At 47.7% G+C, this 23,988-nt stretch overlaps 1 protein-coding gene across 2 annotated transcripts in view; it reads left to right on the forward strand.

Moving 5' to 3' along the window:
• Positions 1-23,988, forward strand: part of APBB1 (amyloid beta precursor protein binding family B member 1) — a 41,214-nt gene that overhangs the window by 15,042 nt on the left and 2,184 nt on the right. For both annotated transcript variants that reach the window (XM_067466388.1, XM_067466389.1), the window contains exons 4-14: positions 1,083-1,294; positions 4,307-4,363; positions 9,178-9,272; positions 9,467-9,524; positions 9,998-10,135; positions 10,989-11,116; positions 13,499-13,613; positions 16,527-16,611; positions 16,729-16,812; positions 18,147-18,262; positions 22,363-22,539. In XM_067466388.1, coding sequence (XP_067322489.1) covers positions 1,083-1,294; positions 4,307-4,363; positions 9,178-9,272; positions 9,467-9,524; positions 9,998-10,135; positions 10,989-11,116; positions 13,499-13,613; positions 16,527-16,611; positions 16,729-16,812; positions 18,147-18,262; positions 22,363-22,539 — 1,265 coding nt within the window. The remainder of the gene's footprint in view (positions 1-1,082; positions 1,295-4,306; positions 4,364-9,177; positions 9,273-9,466; positions 9,525-9,997; positions 10,136-10,988; positions 11,117-13,498; positions 13,614-16,526; positions 16,612-16,728; positions 16,813-18,146; positions 18,263-22,362; positions 22,540-23,988) is intronic.

Genomic DNA, 23,988 nt, shown 5'->3' on the forward strand with positions numbered 1-23,988 from the left:
TGTGCACAGATGACGTTGTCATCAGCATACTGGAGTTCTATAATAGATGTTGTAACCTTGGTTTTGGCTTGTAGGTCTTCTGAATGTGCACAGATGACGTTATCATCAGCATACTGGAGTTCTTTAACAGATGCTGTTGTAACCTTGGTTTTGGCTTGTATGTCTTCTTCTGAATGCGCACAGACGACATTGTCATCAGCATACTGGAGTTCTATAACAGATGTTGTTGTAACCTTGGTTTTGGCTTGTAGGTCTTCTTCTGAATGCGCACAGACGACATTGTCATCGGCATACTGGAGCTCTATAATAGATGTTGTTGTAACCTTGGTTTTGGCTTGTAGGTCTTCTTCTGAATGCGCACAGACGACGTTGTCATCAGCATACTGGAGTTCTAGATGTTGTAACCTTGGTTTTGGCTTGTAGGTCTTCTTCTGAATGTGCACAGACGACGTTGTCATCAGCATACTGGAGTTCTATAACAGAAGTTGTTGTAACCTTGGTTTTGGCTTGTAGGTCTTATGAATGCGCACAGGCATACTGGAGTTCCAAAACAGATGTTGTTGTAACCTTGGTTTTGGCTTGTAGGTCTTCTTCTGAATGCGCACAGACGACGTTGTCATCAGCATACTGGAGTTCTATAACAGATGCTGTTGTAACCTTGGTTTTGACTTGTAGGTCTTCTGAATGTGCACAGATGACGTTGTCATCAGCATACTGGAGTTCTATAATAGATGTTGTAACCTTGGTTTTGGCTTGTAGGTCTTCTGAATGTGCACAGATGATGTTGTCATCGGCATACTAGAGTTCTTTAACAGATGCTGTTGTAACCTTGGTTTTGGCTTGTAGGTCTTCTTCTGAATGCGCACAGACGACGTTGTCATCAGCATACTGGAGTTCTATAATAGATGTTGTTGTAACCTTGGTTTTGGCTTGTAGGTCTTCTTCTGAATGCGCACAGACGACGTTGTCATCAGCATACTGGAGTTCTATAACAGATGTTGTTGTAACCTTGGTTTTGGCTTGTAGGTCTTCTTCTTCCCACCCACCCACCCACTCGCCTGCCCCTTCTTTCCTGTCCTCAGACTCCTTCTGGTTGTGCAACTCCCTGGAGACGGACTCGGACCTCCCGGCTGGGTGGATGCGGGTCCAGGACACGTCCGGCACTTACTACTGGCACATCCCCACCGGGACCACCCAGTGGGAGCCCCCCCGAGGAAGGAGGACCGCCCCACACGACAGCAACGACAACAGCGCAGACGACACCGGGGGAGGCAGCCCCCCCAGGGAGAGGCAGGTGCGTATGGGGTGTGTGTGTCCAGACACAACTGGCCTTGTGACTAAATTTGAGAAACAACAAGGACATCTAATCACCTCTCAACAAAAGTTTGCTTCAGGCACTGCCAGGCCATTATATGCTAATCGAGGTGGTCAGTTGAAACATTCACACCTAGCTCCAGCAGACAAGAGTCCTTTGTCTCACCCTGGTCATTCCACAGATATATAAAAATTTGAGAAACAACAAGGACATCTAATCACCTCTCAACAAAAGTTTGCTCCAGGCACTGCCAGGCCATTATATGCTAATCGAGGTGGTCAGTTGAAACATTCACCCCTAGCTCCGGCAGACAAGAGTCCTTTGTCTCACCCTGGTCATTCCACAGATATATAAAAATTTGAGAAACAACAATTACATTAATCACCTCTCAACAAAAGTTTGCTCCAGGCACTGCCAGGCCATCAAATACTAATCAAGGTGGTCAGTTGAAACATTCACCCCTAGCTCCGGCAGACAAGAGTCCTTTGTCCCACCCTGTTCATTCCACAGATATATAAATCCTTTTTCCTAGTTCCAACAGACCTCACTACCTCTGAGGGTGCTTGCCATAGATGCAGGTGAAACGTCAGGAGAGAATGCCTTTAGAACATGGCCATATAGCCCGGAAAAACCTACAACAACCCATCCACCCCTAGCTCCAGCAGACAAGAGTCATTTGCCCCACTCTGGTCATTCCACAGATATATAAACCCATTTTTCCTACTTCCAACAGACCTCACAACCTCTGAGGATGCTTGCCATAGATGCAGGTGAAACATCAGGAGAAAATGCCTCTAGAACAACTGCCATATAGCCCGAAAAAACCTACAACAACCCATCCACCCCTAGCTCCAGCAGATAAGAGTCCTTTGTCCCACCCTGGTCATTCCACAGAGATATAAACCCTTTTTCCTACTTCCAACAGACCTCACTACCTCTGAGGATGCTTGCCATAGATGCAGGCGAAACGTCAGGAGAGAATGCCTCTAGAACATGGCCATATAGCCCGAAAAAACCTACAACAACCCATCCACCCCTAGCTCCAGCAGACAAGAGTCCTTTGTCCCACCCTGGTCATTCCACAGATATATAAATCCTTTTTCCTAGTTTCAAAAGACCTCACTACCTCTGAGAGTGCTTGCCATAGATGCAGGTGAAACGTCAGGAGAGAATGCCTCTAGAACAACTGCCATATAGCCCGATAAAACCTACAACAACCCATCCACCCATAGCTCCAGCAGACAAGAGTCCTTTGTCCCACCCTGGACATTTCACAGATATATAAACTCTTTTTCCTAGTTCCAACAGACCTCACTCCCTCTGAGGGTGCTTGCCATAGATGCAGGCGAAACGTCAGGAGAGAATGCCTCTAGAACATGGCCATATAGCCCGAAAAAACCTGCAACAACCCAATTTGAGAAAAGTTTTGTTCCTGTTTTGAAAGTGTTATTTCCTGTTTCGTTGTGCGGCACATACTTTGCAAGTAGTTATTCTAGTCCTCAAACTTTGTTGTTTTCGTGGCTGCCACAAACTCGGTTGAATTGGTCAAGACTCAATGATGAGATATGCATTGAAATCCTATAGCGAAATGTGCTATCGCAGGATGTACCTTCCTCCCAAAAATACAAAGTTTGGGCAGTTTAATAACTTTTCCCATGTTTTTATACTAGAATCAATGAGGAAATAATAACTTTTATAACCTAAGAACAAAAAAAAAAAAATTGGAAAGGGAGATCATAACCTTTTGGAAAAACGATGCCATAACCTTTTGGGAAATGGAAATATCCATAACCTTTTGGAAAATGACATTCATAACCATTTGGGAAAATCGGGAATCTTCCTGAGAAGAGTTAAAAACTCGCTTGAGTTAACCTTCTCCTTAGTGGTAAGTGTGCGGGGTTGTGGAGTAAATAAATAGAAGCTTTACCACTGTTTCTGAACCAAAATAAACCCTGCAGTATAATAATGTGTCACTCAGATTTGTATAATGAGTAACAGTAACTTTACTTCAGTTAAAAAGGTCAAACAGAGAAACAATATATCCAGCAGTCTCTCTGAATTCTTACAGAGAACAGAGGGAATAAACAGTCCCATTAAACTTCCTGCCTGTTTCCAGTCAGCACTCTCTTCACTCTCCAAAGTGAAAGTGTCAGTTAAAATCTGAATTCTTACAGAGAACAGAGGGAATAAACAGTTCCTTTAAACGGTCTTTAAAATGTGCTTCATGCCTTAGAAATGGTCAGGCTTCAGAGAGTTGGCAGCCATTTCCTTCCTGGCTGTTTCCAGTCAGCACTCTCTTCACTCTCCAAAGTGAAAGTGTCAGTTAAAATCTGAATTCTTACAGAGAACAGAGGGAATAAACAGTTCCTTTAAACGGTCTTTAAAATGTGCTTCATGCCTTAGAAATGGTCAGGCTTCAGAGAGTTGGCAGCCATTTCCTTCCTGGCTGTTTCCAGTCAGCACTCTCTTCACTCTCCAAAGTGAAAGTGTCAGTTAAAATCTGAATTCTTACAGAGAACAGAGGGAATAAACAGTCCCGTTAAACAGTTTTTAAAATGTGCTTCATGCCTTAGAAATGGTCAGGCTTCAGAGAGTTGGCAGCCATTTCCTTCCTGGCTGTTTCCAGTCAGCACTCTCTTCACTCTCCAGAGTGAAAGTATCAGTTAAAATGTGAATTCTTACAGAGAACAGAGGGAATAAACAGTCCCATTAAACGGTCTTTAAAATGTGCTTCATGCCTTGGAAATGGTCAAGCTTCAGAGAGTTGGCAGCCATTTCCTTCCTGGCTGTTTCCAATCAGCACTCTCTTCACTCTCCAAAGTGAAAGTGTCAGTTAAAACCGTTTGTCTCAGCAGCAAGTTAGGGGCAGTAGCCTATCAGAATTCTGGCTCCTGGCATGCTCAGACAATATTATTATTATTATTATTATTATTATTATTAACAACAATAACAACAACATTTCATCTTTTCCCCTCCGTCCTCCATTTGCAGCTCACCTGGATGGACTTTGGCCAGGCTGACCCTTCGGAGGAGTCCGACTTCTGGAAGGTGAGACGTTCTTATTAATTCATAGAGTGTGAGGAGCGATAAATGGGATGGACATAAAGTCGGGGTATTTTCAGCATCCTGTGTTATTGCCTTCTTCAGTCATTATCTGATACGAAAAAAGCTTTATGTGATGTTTAAAAAGTTTGTTTCCCCAAGAGATTTGCCTTTCCAAGAGATTTTCAGGATTTTTCCGAGGCAGCGCTTATGGAATCGTTCCAGGAGTTGCATGTGACGTCTGTAGACAGTCCACGTCTCGCAGGCATAGAGCAGGGTTGGGAGGGGAATGGCTTTATAGACAAGCCCCTTGGTCTCCCTACGGATGTCCCGGTCCTCAAACACTCTCTGCTTCATTTGGAAAAATGCTGCACTCGCAGAGCTCAGGCGGTGTTGTATTTCAGTGTCAATATTGACGTCTGTAGTCAGTCCACATTTTGCAGGTGTATAGCAGGGTTGGGAGGACAATAGCTTTATAAACAAGCCCCTTGGTCTCCCTACGTATTTCCCGGTCCTCAAACACTCTCGGCTTCATTCGGGAAAAAACTTCACTCGCAGAGCTCAGGCGGTGTTGTATTTTGGTGTTAATGTTGACGTCTGTAGACAGTCCACGTTTCACAGGTGTATAGCAGGGTTGGGAGGGGAATAGCTTTATAAACAAGCCCCTTGGTCTCCCTACGTATTTCCCGGTCCTCAAACACTCTCGGCTTCATTCGGAAAAAAACTTCACTCGCAGAGCTCAGGCGGTGTTGTATTTCAGTGTCAAAATTGACGTCTGTAGACAGTCCACGTTTTGCAGGTGTATAGCAGGGTTGGGAGGATAATAGCTTTATAAACAAGCCCCTTGGTCTCCCTTCGGATGTCCCGGTCCTCAAACACTCTCGGCTTCATTCGGAAAAAAACTTCACTCGCAGAGCTCAGGCGGTGTTGTATTTTGGTGTTGATGTTGACGTCTGTAGACAGTCCACGTTTCACAGGTGTATAGCAGGGTTGGGAGGACAATAGCTTTATAAACAAGCCCCTTGGTCTCCCTACGGATGTCCCGGTCCACAAACACTCTCTGCTTCATTTGGAGGAATGCTGCACATGCAGAGCTCAAGTGGTGTTGTATTTCAGTCTCAATGTTGACGTCTGTAGACAGTCCACGTTTCGCAGGTGTATAGCAGGGTTGGGAGGACAATAGCTTTATAAACAAGCCCCTTGGTCTCCCTACGGATTTCCCGGTCCTCAAACACTCTTTGCTTCATTTGGAAAAATGTTGCACTCGCAGAGCTCAGGCGGTGTTGTATTTCGGTGTCGATGTTGACTTTGGTGGAAAGGTGGCTGCCAAGGGAGTGGAAATGGTCCAAATTTTCTAATGTTACACCATGAAGCTGTATCTGGCATTGGAGAGGGATGGGCTGGTGACTTTTGCTGGAAGAGCACTTTAGTTTTCTCGATGTTCAATGACAGGCCGAGCTTCTTGTATTCTTCTGCGAAGGTGTTTAGAGTGGCTTGTAGGTCTTCTTCTGAATGTGCACAGACGATATTGTCATCAGCATACTGGAGTTCTATAACAGATGTTGCTTCTGCGAAAATGTTTAGAGTCGCGCTAGGTGGGTAGAGAGCTGGGGCTGACAGTGAGTGCTCACCCCGACCTGGGCTTGAACTGCCAACCTTTCGATCAACGGGATTTTCTGCAACTTAGCAATTTTACCCCGCTGTGCTGAGCCTGGCCCTGTAAACATAAGCACAGTCAGTTTGCCCATCTCTGCCAGATCCACCATGTTAAGTGGGAATGTCTTCATGTTTCCAATATTAAGCATATGTTGGGGTTCAGCCTGCGTGTGAACCTGAACCTGATTCTCTGATTGCTGAACCTGAACCTGATTCTCTGATTGTATTTCCTGATGCTACTGAACATGTATTGTTCCCTGATGGTAATGAAAATGTTGATTCTGAGGTCAGTGGCTTGGAAAGTGAAACTGTTTCAGAGCCAAGCGGTGATAGCTCTCCAGAGGAGCTAACACCTGGCTTCCTTAATGAGGATAGAAAAGGACAGATTTGGAAAAACAGGAGTGAATCGCAGAGTCTGCGAAGGTCAAGCAGATTAAGGGAAAAGGAAGCACAGGCTTCAAAGCCTGGAGGCGTGTCACGAAACAGTTTCTCCAGTTTTAAGTGCCTCTCGCCAGGTTGTCTCGTTAGATCAGGCATCGTTTAGACTGAGGCATTACCTTGGCAGATTTCCCGTTTCCCGTGGCCTACATCCCAAGAGGCTTCTAGTGCTCCAAGTACGGTTAGTGGATTGCTAACAGGTTCCAGGATTTTACAGTGTTGCTTTTGGATATTGATCTAGTTCATGGATATTCTTGACTGCTGAATTTTACTGTGGCTTTTTGACTTTGCATTTTCTTCTATTTTGTAACCATTTTTCATCAATAAAAAGGGGTTGTTTTTTCCCACAGTCAAGTGTGGTGGATTGTTATCTAATGGTCTCGTTTCCTGCTCTGGGTTGCAACAGCGTATACAATATTTCCTGCGATCACCATGTATATGTGTGTGTGTGTGTGTGTGTGTTTGGGCAATACTGCACTGATCATTTCCAGCAGCAATGCTTCTGACTCTCGTGTTGTTGTTGTTCTTGAGCATCTCCTTTGTCCAATAATAACACAATTAAAAACTAAATAAGGAGGAGGATGACCCCAATTCATGCAGGCCAATCACGTTATGTCATGGAGATTGCAAGTTTTGCAAAAATATTAGCTAACGAACTGAAAGAGTTGATTCCAAATTTAATGGAAGAAGACCCATATGGATTCATTAAGCAAAGGATGCTGGCTGACCCCATTAGGAACATCATTAAGGGAGTCAACCAAGCAACGTTAAAGGAAGGACTGGAGGTCTCTCAAGCCTTCGACTCTGTAAACCACGAGTCCCTATCCCAAGTCTGTGGAAACTTCAGACTGGGAAAGATATCTTGCCAAGTAATAACTGAATGATATAAAAATAATCAGGCAGAAATAATTGTCAATGGATCCAAAATCAAGAATAATAATACTTTATTTATATTCATAGAATCATAGAATCCTAGAATCCTAGAGTGGGAAGAGACCTCCTGGGCCTTCATCCAGTCCAACCCCATTCTGCCAAGAAGCAGGAATATTGCATTCAAATCACCCCTGACAGATGGCCATCCAGCCTCTGCTTAAAAGCTTCCAAAGAAGGAGCCTCCACCACACTCCCTCCGGGGCAGAGAGTTCCACTGCTGAACGGCTCTCACAGTCAGGAAGTTCTTCCTCATGTTCAGATGGAATCTCCTCTCTTGTAGTTTGAAGCCATTGTTCCCTTGCGTCCTAGTCTCCAAGGAAGCAGAAAACAAGCTTGCTCCCTCCTCCTCCCTGTGGCTTCCCTCACATACTTATACATGGCTATCATATCTCCTCTCAGCCTTCTCTTCTTCAGGCTAAACATGCCCAGCTCCTTAAGCCGCTCCTCATAGGGCTTGTTCTCCAGACCTTTGATCATTTTAGTCGCTCTCCTCTGGACACATTCCAGCTTGTCAATATCTCTCTTGAATTGTGGTGCCCAGAATTGGACACAATATTCCAGGTAAAGTGGTCTAACCAAAGCAGAATAGAGCATGGGGAGCAGGACTTCCCTAGATCTAGACACTAGGCTCCTATTGATGCAGGCCAAAATCCCATTGGCTTTTTTGCCGCCACATCACATTCCTGGCTCATGTTAACCTTCCTCCCCACGAGGACTCCAAGATCTTTTTCACACGTACTGCTCTCGAGCCAGGCCTCATTGTCCCCCATTCTGTCTCTTTGCATTTCATTTTTCCTGCCAAAGTGGAGTATCTTGCATTTGTCACTGTTGAACTTCATTTTGTTAGTTTTGGCCCATCTCTCCAATCTGTCCTATTCTGTCCTATCTCCCCAGGAGGAATCAGGGCAGATCACGCTACACATAAATGGGAAACATTCGGTAATTTTTGGATAGACAGGACAAAGACAGGCAGAACGGAAAGGAGGGATGGTGCGTTGACGTCCAGCTTTTTGGGTGCCTTGGAGGTTGCGCTCAATTCCAGCCACAGGGGGTGCTGTCGCTCCATCCTCTGAGCCACTTCCTCCTTCCTTTTGCTCACCAGTGTTGGGACTCAGGCTGTGATTGAACCTGAACCTGTGTCTAATGTGGGTCATGAGGAGGGAAATCAGTCCCCTGTTGCTTCTGATGTGGGGGATGCTGGGATTGACTCTGATGTGTAAGATGGAGACACCTTGGTTAATGAGCTTCATGCAGACACTGACAGAGAGGCTTCGGTGCAAAGGGCAGATTCTCATGAGAATGTTCCTGTCAGGCCTTGGGAGGAAGGTTTACGCCCTCCACCTGTGAGCTCTCCAGATTCTAGTTTGGAAAACAGTCTGACACCTGGGAAAGGTAATGAAGAGTCAGATAAGCAGAGTCGGCATCTGGAGATTAGCCAGAATCGACAAGAGGCCCAATGTTTACGTAGATCCGAAAGAATTCATCAATTAAAGTCAAAGTCTGGTGGAAAATGAAACCAGTTTTTGGGATTTAAGGTTTGTCTATAGAAAATCTTGTCAGATCAGGCATTGTTTGGAAACCTAGCATAAGCCTCATGGAATTCTGGGTAAAGCCAAAGACTTCTCAGCAGCCCTGTTTGACTCTTGGAGTCTTTGTGGTTGGCCTTCTTCTCCTTCTCTTTGGTCTCCTGCCCTTTCCTCAAAACGAAGGCCTTTTAAAAATGTCTCATTAAAGTGTCCTGTTTATTAAGCCGTGCTCTTATCCCCCCCTCTTTTGTCCCCCCCCCTTTGCAGGAGATCCCCTCGGAGGAGGAGGGGGGAGAAGCCACCCCTGAGGCCATCCTGGACGAGGGCCACTCCACCCTGCGCTTGGGGGACCACAGTGGCCGGTGAGTGTGGGGACGGGGGACCCCAAAAGAGAGTCCCTCCCCATAAGGATCCCTCACAATGAGGGGCCTCATTGTGACAATGGGAGGGGGGCATCCTTCCCCAGAAGGGCGGAGGCTAAGGAGGAACTCTGCACATGCCCTGAGGCCATCCAGGTGGGGAATTAACCCCTGACACCCCTTCTGTATTTGTGCAGGTCTTTGCAGGAAGAAGAGGAAGAGCTTGCCTTCTTGGGCGTCTCCCAGGGATCAAAGGTAACATGGGCCTGGCTTGAAGGGGCTTTGGCCTCAAAGGAGGCTGGGATTGGGGGGGGGGCACCTCTTGACCTCTTCCACAGGAATATCCCCCCCCCACACACACACACACATTGTGACACTGCCTTCTTTGTAGGCCCTCTTCTTACCTGTTTGGGGGGGGGGGGTGATGTGTGTATGTATATGTGGGGCAGGGGGAGGGGCACAGGCGTCCTTATTCAGGTCAGCTTCCAAAGAAGGCTTTCACATTCAAGTCAGGGCATGTGGTGGCTTTTAGTTTGGAATATGTTTTTACCTGGATCTTTATCTGGGTATAAATTGAATAATTTTTGCGCTGAGTCTATTTGCAAAGGTTGAAGGGAAAGCAGGAAAGGGTGAGCCAGAACTTCCTAATGTCCTTCCCTCTCCCGCTCCCACCCACCCCCCAAACTGACCTCTCTTTCATGCCAATCTCACCCCATCCCCTTTCACAGTGCTTCCTGGTGCGCTCGCTGGGCTGGGTGGAGATGTCCGAAGAGGAACTGACCCTTGGCCGGAGCAGCGCCGCGGTCAACAGCTGCATCCGGCAGTTGGCAGGGGAGGGGCCCCACCCCCGGGGGAAGTGGCCGGAGGTGAGCCTCTCGCTAGGTGCTTTTTTGGGGAGGGGGCTCCTCTGTCCCTGGAGAGCGGTTGGTACTTTATAAAGGAGTATTGAGAATTAATTTGGGAATATAAAGAATCCCAAAACTGGACACCACTTGCGATTGAATGTGGCTTCTGGTAATTAAAGGACACAAAACAAAAAAGCTGTAAGGAAAGCTGGAACTTTCTTCTGGCCGAAAACCCCTTTTTGAAAGCCCTCTGGCACCCACCAACTTAGAAGCGCTGATAAGCCCTTGGCTTACTGAAAGTATTCTGAGGCAAGAGTGTGTTGGATTTAGCCCTCAGGCTTGTGTTTCTGAGGTAACACTAAAGTTTAAATTATATGCTGCCACCATAGACTCTTGATTGTTGCAGGAAACTGCTTTTTAAAACTTCATCCAGAGAGGCACACCTGAGGCAGTTGTTGTGAGCAACAAAACAATGATGTTTATTTGAGAGAACTGGAACAATTCAGGTCTAAAGCTTAGCTGTTTCAGAGCATTGTCTTAAAAAACATGTGGTTACATAAAGCAGTTCAGACTTAGTTACGCAGGAAAAACTTCTCTCTCCCTCCACAGAAATACCAACAGGATTGATTCTCTGACAGTAATCTCTAAACTCCTCCACACAGACAGTCCTTGTCTTTTGGGATCTGTCTCTCCACTTCCCAGCTATCCTTCCCAAATAGCTGCAATCTTCTCACTAGCTAACTCCGCTAGCCAACAGACCAATTCTCAGGCCTCTTTTCACTAACCTATTACATCACTCCAGGAAGCAGGGTGTGTGTTGCTGATTCTGAGGATGGTCCCTCTTACCTCATCCCCCTCCTTTTTTTTTGCACAGGGCAAGGCCATGATCCTGACCCTGGAGAAGGAGACGCTGGCTCTGCTGGACCCGGAGGAGCGGACGGTGCTGCACAGCCAACCCATCGCCGGCATCCGTGTCTGGGGGGTCGGCCGGGATAGCGGCAGGTGGGAAACATGACTGTGATGGGGGGGCTGTTGGGGGTCCTGGGTGGGGGCTGGATTCATGGGAGGATATGGGGGGCATTTTTGGGCAATTGTTCAGCAAGGAGTGCCCCCTCTCTGTTGCAGACCCCTTGGTGTCTATGACAGGGAATCCAGAGATCACAACTTACGGCCTTACCTTACTTACCGTATATTCCGGCATATAAGACGACTGGGCGTATAAGACGACCCCCAACTTTTCCAGTTAAAATATAGAGTTAAGACAACTCCCATGCATAAGACTACACCCGCGTATAAGACGACCCCTGACTTTTGAGAAGATTTTCTTGGGTTAAAAAGTAGTCTTATACGCCAGAATATACTGTACTTTGTGCCACATCAGCCACTTTTGGAAGCTGGAGCACCCTTACCCTGGGTAAGCATTAAATTCTGTGAACTTGCAAAAGCTGTCTCTGTCTCATCCTTCTTCACTGATCTCCTGGATCCTGGAAAATGGGCATCTGCCCGTTACAACTTACTTACTTAGGCGATCCCTCGTAGTCCGAGGATGCGTAGTATGCTGGTGGTGGGTCCGTAGGTGACTATGGTACTATGGCTCGATCTGCATCCCACTCCCCCAGACAAGGAAGCTCCTCCATGGGAGGATATGGGGGCACTTTGGGGTCCCCTCCCAAACAAAAGGGCCACAAAGTCACACTATTAGGACTTTTGGAAGGAAATAGAAGGGGGAAGTGAACCCTCCACGGAGGCAGGAAGCAAAACACCTCGAGTTCCTAACTTCAGGGAAAGAGTTCCTTCGATCAGCCAATAGAGAGCTCTCTATTGATCAGGTATGGCCCAACTTCGGCCCTTCATCCAGATGTTTTGGACTTCAACTCCCATAATCCCTAACATCTGGTAGGCTGTTAGGAATTGTGGGAGTTGAAGTCCAAAACATAGAATCCTAGAGTTGGAATCCTAGAGGTGGGCCATCCAGTCCAACCCCATTCTGCCAAGAAGCAGAACAAACACGTTCAAAGCACCCCCAGCAGATGGCGATCCAGCCTCCATAGAAGGAGCCTCCACCACACTTTGGGGCAGAGAGTTCCACTGCTGAACAGCTCTCACAGTCATAGAATCATAGAGTTGGAAGAGACCTCATGGGCCATCCAGTCCAACCCCCTTCTGCCAAGAAGTAGGACAATCACATTCAAAGCACCCCCAGCAGATGGTCATCCAGCCTCCATAGAAGGAGCCTCCACCACACTTCGAGGCAGAGAGTTCCCCTGCTGAACATCTCTCACAGTCATAGAATCATAGAGTTGGAATAGACCTCATGGGCCATCCAGTCCAACCCCCTTCTGCCAAGAAGCAGGACAATCGCGTTCAAAGCACCCCCAGCAGATGGCCATCCAGCCTCCATAGAAGGAGCCTCCACCACATTTTGGGGGCAGAGAGTTCCATTGCTGAACAGCTCTCACAGTCATAGAATCATAGAGTTGGAATAGAACTCATGGGCCATCCAGTCCAACCCCCTTCTGCCAAGAAGCAGGACAATCACGTTCAAAGTACCCCCAGCAGATGGCCATCCAGCCTCCATAGAAGGAGCCTCCACCACACTTCGAGGCAGAGAGTTCCACTGCTGAACAGTTCTCACAGTCATAGAATCCTAGAGTTGGAAGAGTTGGCCATCCAGTCCAACCCCCTTCTGCCAAGAAGCAGGACAATCACGTTCAAAGTACCCCCAGCAGGTGGCCATCCACCCTCCATAGAAGGAGCCTCCACCACACTTCAGGGCAGAGAGTTCCACTGCTGAACATCTCTCACAGTCATAGAATCATAGAGTTGCAAGAGACCTGGTGGGCCATCCAGTCCAACCCCATTCTGCCACGAAGCAGGACAATCGCGTTCAAAGCACCCCCAGCAGATGGCCACCCAGCCTCCATAGAAGGAGCCTCCACCACACTTCGAGGCAGAGAGTTCCACTGCTGAACAGCTCTCACAGTCATAGAATCCTAGAGTTGGAAGAGTTGGCCATCCAGTCCAACCCCATTCTGCCAAGAAGCAGGAATATTGCTTTCGAAGTTCTTCTTCATGTTCAGGTGGAATCTACTTTCCTGTAGTTAAAACTTGGAGGGAGGGCCAAAGTTGGCCCATGCCTGCTCTAGATCCAAGGGCAGATACCGCTCCACACTCAACATTGCTAACTATTGCTGCTTTCTTCCCTTTCCTTAATGCTCCACTTTGGGATTCAGGGAGAGGTATGTCTTCTTGCATTCATGGCTAAGGGGGATTTTGCTGGGCAGCAAACTGGGGTTGCTTGATGGGGGGTGGGATGTGTGTATATGCCTGAGGAGGGAAGACCACCCCATCACACCCTCATATTTGCCTCTCCTGCTCTTGCAGGGACTTTGCGTACGTGGCTCGGGACCAGCTGGCCCAGATGCTCAAGTGCCACGTCTTCCGGTGCCAGGCGCCCGCCAAGGACATCGCCACCGCCCTCCACGACATCTGCTCCAAGGTGAGGCCGCTCTCACCCTCTTGCGCCCCACTTTCTCTCTCCAAAGGGACAAAGGCGAACCCCTCCTTGTCCTCACTTGGGGGGCACAGCCCATTGAGACCCCCTGTTGAAAATTTGGGACTATAAAGCTAAGTCCAATTTCCAATGTGGCCCTTGCCATTTGCTCAACCAACAAGGCGACTTGACCTATTATTATTATTATTACTACTACTACTACTACTACTACTACTAGCCGTCCCCTGCCACACGTTGCTGTGGCCCACATGGCTGTTCTGTGTGGGAGGTTTGGCCCAATTCTATCGTTGGTGGGGTTCAGAATGCTCTGTGATTCTAAGTGAACTATAAATCCCAGCAACTACAACTCCCAAATGTCAAGATTCTATTTTTCCCAAACTCCACCTGTATTCACATTTGGGCATATTGAGTATTTGTGTAGAGTTTGGTCCAGGTCCATCATTGTTTGAGTCCACAGTCATCTCTGGATGTCGGTGAACTACAACTCCCAAACTCAAGGTCAATGCCCAACAAACCTTTCCAGTATTTTCTGTTGGTCATGGGGGAACTGTGTGCCTCATTTGGTTCAATTCCATCATTGGTGGAGTTCAGAATGCTCTTTGATTGTAGGTGAACTATAAATCCCAGCAACTACAACTCCCAAATGTCAAGATTCTATTTTCCCCAAACTCCAGCAGTGTTCACATTTGGGCATATTGGGTATTCGTGTAGAGTTTGGTCCAGGTCCATCATTGTTTGAGTCCACAGTCATCTCTGGATGTAGGTGAACTACAACTCCAAAACCAAAGGACACTGCCCACCAAACCCTTCCAGTATTTTCTGTTGGTCAGGGGAGTTTGGTGCCAAGTTTGGTTCAATTCCATCGTTGGTGGGGTTCAGAATGCTCTTTGATTGTAGGCGAACTATAAATCCCAGCAACTACAACTCCCAAATGACAAAATCATTTTTTTTGAGTGAAGGATGTACATTGGGTTGTTAGGTGCCTTGTGTCCAAATTTGGTGTCAGTTCGTCCAGTGGTTTTTGAGTTCTGTGAATCCCACAAACGAACATGACATTTTTATTTATATAGATTTACAGTATTTCTATTCCGCCCTTCTCACCGAGCAGGGGACTCAGGGCAGATTACAATGCACATATACATGGTAAACATTCAATGCCAATTAGACATACAACATATGTAGACAGACACAGAGGCAAGTTATCATTCCGGCTTCCCGGCTTCAGGAGGTTATGCTCGATTCTGGCCACAGGGGGAGCTGTTGCTTCACCGTCTACTTGTAACACCTTGATGGAGTACTTCCTCATTCTTCTGCATGCTGCTGGAGAGTTTTATGGTGTCGTAAATTAGTTAAATTAGCCTCCCCGCATAAAGCGGTACCTAAATTTCCTACTTGACAGAGGCAACTGTCTTTCAGGCTGCATAGGTCCCCCCCTGCTATGCCAGCTCCACTGGCTGATGGTCCACCTCCGAGCCCGATTCAAAGTGCTGGTTTTGACCTATAAAGCTCTATACAGTTCTGGCCCAGCTTACTTGTCCGAACACATCCATCCTTATGTCCCACCTCGTAATCTAAGATAATCCGGGGAGGCCCTGCTCTCACTCCCGTCAACAGCACAAAAGCGTCTGGCGGGGACGAGTGACAGGGCCTTCTTGGCAGTGGCCCCTCCGTCTATGGAACACACTCCCAAATGAGATAAGATCCGCTCCCTCCCTCCTGGCTTTTAGGAAAAAAATTAAAATCATGGTTTTGGGACCAGGCTTTTGGGCAGTAGAAGTAAATGTATGCAGCATTTCGGAAAGACAATGACTGGAACGGCGATTCGACGGACGAGACAGTTTTATTGTTTTGTTATGAGTTATTTATTGTTGCATTGTTGTTGTTGTTGTGTTTTCTTGATGTGTTTGGGCTCGGCCTCTTGTAAGCCGCACCGAGTCCTGCGGGAGATGGTAGCGGGGTATAAATAAAGGTTTATTATTATTATTATTATAATGAACCAGCCTGGACACAGCATATTATTTGAGAACACAGAAATGCTGGACCACACCAACAACCACCATGTCAGGCTACACAGAGAAGCCACTGAAATCCACAAGCATGTGGACAATTTCAACAGAAAGGAAGAGACCATGAAAATGAACAAAATCTGGCTACCAGTATTAAAAAGCTCTAAAATTATAACAGCTAAACAACAGAGAGGAAAAATCCAGGCACAGATTAACACCTCCCAGCAACAGATTTTCCCAGGCTCAGGCAGGCCTTCAAATGCTAATGGAGGTGATCAGCTAAACTTTCACACCTAACTGCAGCAGGGAAGAGCTCCTTGCCCCACCCCGGTCATTCCACAGATATATAAACCCATTTTTCCCACTTCCAACAGACCTCACTACCTCTGAGGATGCTTGCCATAGATGCAGGCGAAACGTCAGGAGAGAATGCCTCTAGAACATGGCTCTATAGCCCGAAAAAACCCACAAGAACCTAGTGATTCCAGCCATGAAAGCCTTCGACAATACATTATTATTGTTGTTGTTGTTGTTGTTGTTGTTGTTGTTTTAATGATTGTGTTATTGCTCATGGATGCATTTTTTAAATTTTATTTATGTCTAATTGTAGTATATAATTGTAATTGATTGTACTGGCATTGAATTCTTGCCATTACTTATGTGTAAACCACTTTGAGTCCCCCTCGGGGTGAGAAAAGCGGTATACAAATACTGTAAATAAATAATAGGTCAACAGCAAGCTAGACGTTTAATGGTCGGGAGCTCACTCCGACCTGGGCTGCCTTCGGACTCAGGAACCCTGTCCTTCCCTATAGCACTGATTGGGGGGGGGGGGCTGTGTAGGGACTCAGGAGACCCCCTTGCGACCCCTGACTTTGCCCCCCCCCCCCAGATCATGGCAGAGCGGCAGAGCCCCCGAGGGCCCCCCAACGGGCTCTTCCTAGACCACTCCAAGCTGGTGGATGTCCCCTTCCAAGGTGAGCGGCTGGCTTTTGAGGTGGGTGGAGTGGGGGGGGGGTTATATGGGGAAGGGTCTGGAAGGGAGGCTTCACATGCTTTTTCCTGCCCCCCCCCCCAAATCCATCCATCTGCAGTTGAGTTCCCAGCCCCCAAAAGTGAGTCTGTCCAGAGGTTCCAGGTCTACTACTTGGGCAGTGTCTCCGTGGCGAAGCCTGTGGGTAAGTCGTGTTTATGGAAGGGCGATGGTTATGGGTCACTCTAAATGTGGGGAGGGGGATGATCTGTGCATGGGGTGGGGGATGTGTTTAGTCCCCCAGTTCTGGGTCACTCTACATGGGGGGGGGGGCTGCGCTGTGCATGGGTTGGGGGTTGTGTTTAGTCCCCCAATTCCAGATCACTTTACACGGGGGGGGGGGGGCTGCGCTGTGCATGGGTTGGGGGTTGTGTTTAGTCCCCCAATTCCAGATCACTTTACACGGGGGGGGGGGCTGCTCTGTGTATGGGGTGGGGGTTGTGTTTCGTCCCCCAATTCTGGGTTACTCTACATGGGGGGGGGGCTGCTGTGTGCATGGGGTGGGAGTTGTGTTTAGTCCCCCAATTTTGGGTTACTCTACATGGGGGGGGGGCAGCTCTGTGTATGGGGTGGGGGTTGTGTTTAGTCCCCCAATTTTTGGTCACGCTACATGGGGGGTCTGTTGTGTGCATGGGGTGGGGGTTGTGTTTAGACCCCCATTTCTGGGTCACTCTACATGGGGGGGGGGCTGCGCTGTGCATGGGGTGGGGGTTGTGTTTAGTCCCCCAATTCCAGATCACTTTACACGGGGGGGGGGGGCTGCTCTGTGTATGGGGTGGGAGTTGTGTTTAGTCCCCAATTTTGGGTTACTCTACATGGGGGGGGGCTGCTGTGTGCATGGGGTGGGGGTTGTGTTTAGTCCCCAATTTTGGGTTACTCTACATGGGGGGGGTGCTGTATGCATGGGGTGGGAGTTGTGTTTAGTCCCCAATTTTGGGTTACTCTACATGGGGGGGGGCTGCTGTGTGCATGGGGTGGGGGTTGTGTTTAGTCCCCCAATTCTGGGTTACTCTACATGGAGGGGGGGGCTGCTGAGTGCATGGGGTGGGGGTTGTGTTTAGTCCCCCAATTCTGGGTTACTCTACATGGGGGGGGGCTGCTGTGTGCATGGGGTGTGGGTTGTGTTTAGTCCCCCAATTCCAGATCACTTTACACAGGGGGGGCTGCTCTGTGTATGGGGTGGGGGTTGTGTTTAGTTCCCCAATTCTGGGTCAATCTACATGGGGGGGGGGCTGCTCTGTATGGGGTGGGGGTTGTGTTTAGTCCCCCAATTTTTGGTCACTCTACATGGGGGAGCTGTTGTGTGCATGGGCTGGGGTTAGGGGCTGGCAATGAATGCAGCCAAATGGGCCTTCAAGGGTGGGGTATGGGGTATGGGGGGTGGGCATAGAGAATCCTTGGCCAGCTGGGGCTTCCTTCAGGGGTCTCTTCACTCACATACTCCCCCCCCCTTGGGGTCTCTCTCTGATTGGTTCCTAGGGATGGAGGTCCTCAACGCGGCGCTGGAGGCGGCCCTGGAAGCGGGCAGCAAGGAGCAGTGGACCCCCACCCAGTTCAGCGTGGCCCCCGCCACCCTCACCCTCACCCACCAGCAGGTGGGCAGCACTCCCCCTCCCCAGGGGTCAGCAGAGGTCAAGCGGGCAGAGATGGTGTGGCCAGCAGGGTGCCAAGTGGAGGAACCAGTCATCGATGAACAGATAGATAGACCTTGCTCTCCTCTTTCCCTCTCTTGGGAGACCATCACACACACAAACAGATGTACATATTCATACACATACACACACACACATATACGTACATATACAGGCAGGCCCCGAGTTACATCTGACTTGCAAACGACTCCTAGTTAAGAACAGTGGCTTTATTTATTTATCGTGTCAGGGGCAACCAGATAATTGTATTACATTTCTAACAGAACAAAACAAACAGGCAAAACACAAAATTTGTGAGTTTGGTAGTTGATTAAATGTCCTTTGCCCAGTATCTGGCCCCTTGGAGTGCCTCTGGTGTTGCTGCAAGAAGGTCCTCCATTGTGCATGTGGCAGGGCTCAGGTTGCATTGCAGCAGGTGGTCAGTGGTTTGCTCTTCTCCGCACTCGCATGCCGAGGATTCCACACTGAAGCCCCATTTCTTAAGATTGGCTCTGCATCCCGTGGTGCCGGAGCGCAGTCTGTTCAGCGCCTTCCAAGTCGCCCAGTCTTCTGTGTGCCCAGGAAGGAGTCTCTCATTTGGTATCAGCCATTGGTTGAGGTTCTGGGTTTGAGCCTGCCAGTTTTGGACTCTCGCTTGCTGAGGTGTTCCAGCGAGTGTCTCTGTAGATCTTAGAAAACTATGTCTGGATTTATAAGTCATTGACGTGCTGGCTGATACCCAAACAGGGGATGAGCTGGAGATGTCTCTGCCTTGGTCCTTTCACTATTGGCTGCTACTTCCTGGCGGATGTCAGGTGGTGCAATACCGGCTAAGCAGTGTAATTTCTCCCGTGGTGTAGGGCGCAGGCACGTCTCATGTGGCATGTCTCATTAAGAGCCACATCCACTGTTTTAACATGGTGAGATGTGTTCCACACTGGGTATGCATACTCAGCAGCAGAGTAGCAAAGCGCAAGGGCAGATGTCTTCACTGTGTCTGGTTGTGATCCCCAGGTTGTGCCAGTCAGCTTTCGTATGATGTTGTTTCTAGCGCCCACTTTTTGCTTGATGTTCAGGCAGTGCTTCTTGTAGGTCAGAGCACGGTCCAGACCTACAATATTCCTGCTTCTTGGCAGGGGGTTGGACTGGATGGCCCATGGGGTCTCTTCCAACTCTTTGATTCTATGATTCTATGAGTGACTCCTCCCAGATATTTGGGTGCACTGCAATGCTCCAGTGGAATTCCTTCCTTCCCAGGTAATAATCCTCAGAGCTCGGGATGCTTGTCTGTTCTTAAGGTGAAAGGCGCATGTCTGTGTTTTAGATGGATTAGGGATCAGCTGGTTTTCCCTGTAATAGGCAGTAAGAGCACCTAGAGCTTCGGAGAGCTTCTGTTCTACCGTCTCAAAGCTCCCTGCTTGAGTGGTAATGGCACGATCGTCAGCATAGATGAAACTCTCTGTCCCTTCTGGCAGTGGCTGGTCATTTGTGTAGATGTTGAACATGGATGGAGCAAGCACGCTCCCCTGAGGCAGGCCGTTCTTCTGTTTCCGCCATCTACTTCTCTGGCACTGGAACTCAACAAAAAAGCTCCTGTTTTGTAGCCAGAACAGTGGCTGAGACAACAGGAGTAAGAGAAGTCTTGCCCTCCAAGGGAAATTCCCTCTCGATAGTGTTATAATCCTGGGGGAAAGGGGCCTCCACTGAGGACTTCTCTCCAAACTGACCTGGACTAGGATTCCAAACTCTAACCATCTGTTTTAGTAATTTTAAAGCATTAATGAATTGTTTTAATGGCTTTTAATAATTTATTCCTGTTGTTGGCATTGAATGAATGCCTGTTGTGAAGCTGCCTTGCTGAACTTGCTGATTGGAAGGTTTGCGGCTTGAATCCGGGGAGTGGAGTGAGCTCCCACTGTTAGCCCCAGTTTCTGCCAACCTAGCAGTTCGAAAGCATGCAAATGTGAGTAGATCAATAGGTACCGCTCTGGTGGGAAGGTAATGGCACGCCATGCTGTCATGCTGGCCACATGATCTTGGAGGTGTCTATGGACAATGCCGGCTCTTCGGCTTAGACATGGAGAGGAGCACCAGAGTCCCAGAGTCGGCCACAACTCGACTTCATGTCAAGGAGAAGCCTTTACTTTTACCTACCAACTATTCTAAAGCAAACCCTATATTTAGAGTTGCTTATATGCACAAAAAAAAAAAAACAGTGCCTTGGGATGGAAGAAATGCATCCTGCTTTCCTCTCTCGGGAGACACAATCACCATATATCTATATTTAAATCTATATTTATGCATCCCACTTTCTGTGCTGATTTGAATCTCAATTTAGAGAGGAAACCAGAGTCCCCTCGGGGAGATAGGGCGGCTGTTGCAACTCAGAGTAGGCTTCACCTTGCTCCTAAACACCACCACACAAGAGCTGTAGTTTTACAGTTTATTGAGGAAGTAATCCAAGTCAAAATAAAGAATTAGCATTGCAAAGTCCCAGAGATTAAGGTTAAATGCAGAATACAGTTCCAAAGATCTTCAGGTAAAAGCAGGAGACATAATCCTATTGGCAAAGTTCAAACCAGAGTCCCAGGTACAAGCAAGGAAACATTTGCCCCAAGAATCACCATGCAAGAAATCCCAAGCGTACTGCTTTCCAGGCTAAGGTTATTCCATGAAGCTTTCAGGCTAGTAAGCTACGTTGAACTGACGCTTTCACAGAGTTTCCAGGAGGCCTAAATACCTTTCTAACATCAAAACATTAGGCTCTCAGCATCATGAAAGCATTGCGATGACCTCGCACCGAGCTAGCCTCCCGTCTGCTTGCCAGACGCGAACTCCCCCTGACCCAGAGATCAAGGCGAGCTTCTCGGGTCAAATCCTTGACCGCCCTGAGTCGCCTGCGGGCTGATATGGGCGGGATATAAGTGACGTAAATAAATAAATTATAAATAAATTATCTGCACTTTCGGTATCATCATGGGAAGGCATCTGCTCGCTATTCCCTTTGTTAAAATTCCTTTATGGTGAAAACAGCTGTGTTGACACTGCACTGTCTGTGAGAGCCTCGGAAGCAGGCTCAGAGATTTGAGGCACAGACAAAGAGCCAGGAAGCTGAAACCCCACAGGAATCTCAATCCCATCATCCTCATCGTCAGAAACTAGCTCAGCCACAACAGCAGCCTATAAATAATTATTATAATTATTATTATTTACACACACATACAAAGAGTCCCGGTGACGCAGAGTGCTAAAGCGCTGAGCTGCTGAACTTGCTGATGTAAGGTTGGGTTCGAATCCTGGGATTGGGGTGAGCTTCTGCTGTTAGCCCCAGCTTCTGCCAACCTAGCAAACACATGTAAATGTGAGTAGATCAATAGGTACCGCTCTGGCGGGAAGGTAACGGTGCTCCATGCAGTCATGCCAGTGGCCACATGATCTTGGAAGTGTCTACGGACAATGCCGGCTCTTCGGCTTAGAAATGGAGATGAGCATCAGAGTCCCAGAGTTGGACATGACTGGACTTCATGTCAGGGGAAAACCTTGACCTTTACCTACACCCACACATACCACACACTTTGCACTTCCTTCTATGACCTCACTTTCCAGGTTTGGGTGGGGAAGGAGTTCCCATTGGGAGGGATAAAGCTGGGCATAAATCAACAACAACAACAATAGAGGGATGCCCACCATCCACAGCAATGACCTCCTCCCCCCACTATACCTCTTGAGCACAAAGCGAAGTTGCTAGTAGTTGTAGTAGTATTGAAATTGCTATTATTGAACTTACTATTATCATTATTATAATAATTATCATCATATTTGTTTTTATACTATTTTCCTCTGTGAAAACAGTACTCAAATCAGCTAGTTTTGCAGGAATGTCTTTATTTTGAATGCACTTACATTTATGTTTTCCTCCCAAGTTTCAAAAGAAATATAGTTCAAAGAAGTGGATAAACATCAGTGTTATGAATTGAAGGCAGACAAATGGGGAGAGGGAGGGGCCTTTGCAGGTCGTGACCCTTCTGACCCCCCCCCCCTTGACTCCTCTTTGCTCCTTGCAGACGGAGGCTGTGCTGTGCGAGTGCCGGGTGCGCTTCCTGTCCTTCATGGGCATCGGGAGGGACGTCCGCTCCTTCGCCTTCATCATGGCTGCTGCCCCCGGGGACTTCCGCTGCCATATGGTCTGGTGTGAACCCAACGCTGCTGGGCTAAGCGAGGCTGTCCAGGCCGCATGCATGGTGAGTGGCAGGGACGTGCCTTCACGGTCACTCGGGGGGGGGGGGGGGAGGGTCTCATATGCTGTGGATCCATGATCTGGGTGTTGTGTGCATTCTGGGCTGTATTCCGGGCCATGTTCTACAAACACAAAGACAGTAGAGACAGTTCTACAAACTTTGCCTGCAAACACAAAGACAGTTCTACAGACCTTGCCTAAAAACACAAAGACAGTTCTACAGACCTCGCCTACAAACACAAAGACAGTTCTACAAACCTTGCCTACAAACACAAAGACAGTTCTACAGACCTCACCTACAACCACAAAGACAGTTCTACAAACCTTGCTTCCAAACACAAAGACAGTTCTACAGACCTCGCCTACAAACACAAAGACAGTTCTACAAACCTTGCCTACAAACACAAAGACAGTTCTACAAACCTTGCCTATAAAAACAAAGACAGTTCAACAGACCTCGCTTACGAACACAAAGACAGTTCTACAAACCTCGCCTACAAACACAAAGACAGTTCTACAGACCTCGCCTACAAACATAAAGACAGTTCTACAAACTTTGCCTACAAACACAGACAGTTCTACAAACCTCGCTTCCAAACACAAAGACAGTTCTACAAACCTCGCTCCAAACACAAAGACAGTTCTACAAACCTCGCTCCAAACACAAAGACAGTTCTACAAACCTCGCTCCAAACACAAAGACAGTTCTACAAACCTCGCTTCCAAACACAAAGACAGTTCTACAGACCTCGCCTACAAACACAAAGACAGTTCTACAGACCTTGTCTACAAACACAAAGAACAGTTCTACAAACCTGGCCTACAGACACAAAGACAGTTCTACAGACCTTGCCTACAAACACAAAGACAGTTTTACAGACCTCGCCTACAGACACATAGACAGTTCTACAGATCTCGCCTACAAACACAAAGACCGTTCTACAGATCTTGCCTACAAACACAAAGACAGTTCTACAAACACAAAGACAGTTCTACAGAACTTGCCTACAAACTCAAAGACAGTTCTACAAACCTCGCCTACAAACACAGACAGTTCTACAGACCTCGCCTACAAACATAAAGACAGTTCTACAAACTTTGCCTACAAACACAAAGACAGTTCTACAGACCTCGCCTACAAACACAAAGACAGTTCTACAAACCTGGCCTACAAACACAAAGACAGTTCTACAAAGCTCGCCTACAAACACAAAGACAGTTCTACAAACCTCGCTCCAAACACAAAGACAGTTCTACAAAGCTCGCTCCAAACACAAAGACAGTTCTACAAAGCTCGCTTCCAAACACAAAGACAGTTCTACAGACCTCGCCTACAAACACAAAGACAGTTCTACAGACCTCGCCTACAAACACAAAGAACAGTTCTACAGACTTTGTCTACAAACACAAAGAACAGTTCTACAAACCTCGCCTACAGACACAAAGACAGTTC

The sequence above is a fragment of the Anolis sagrei genome, chromosome 3 (genome assembly GCF_037176765.1).
Source record: "Anolis sagrei isolate rAnoSag1 chromosome 3, rAnoSag1.mat, whole genome shotgun sequence".
Taxonomy (NCBI): domain Eukaryota; kingdom Metazoa; phylum Chordata; class Lepidosauria; order Squamata; family Dactyloidae; genus Anolis; species Anolis sagrei.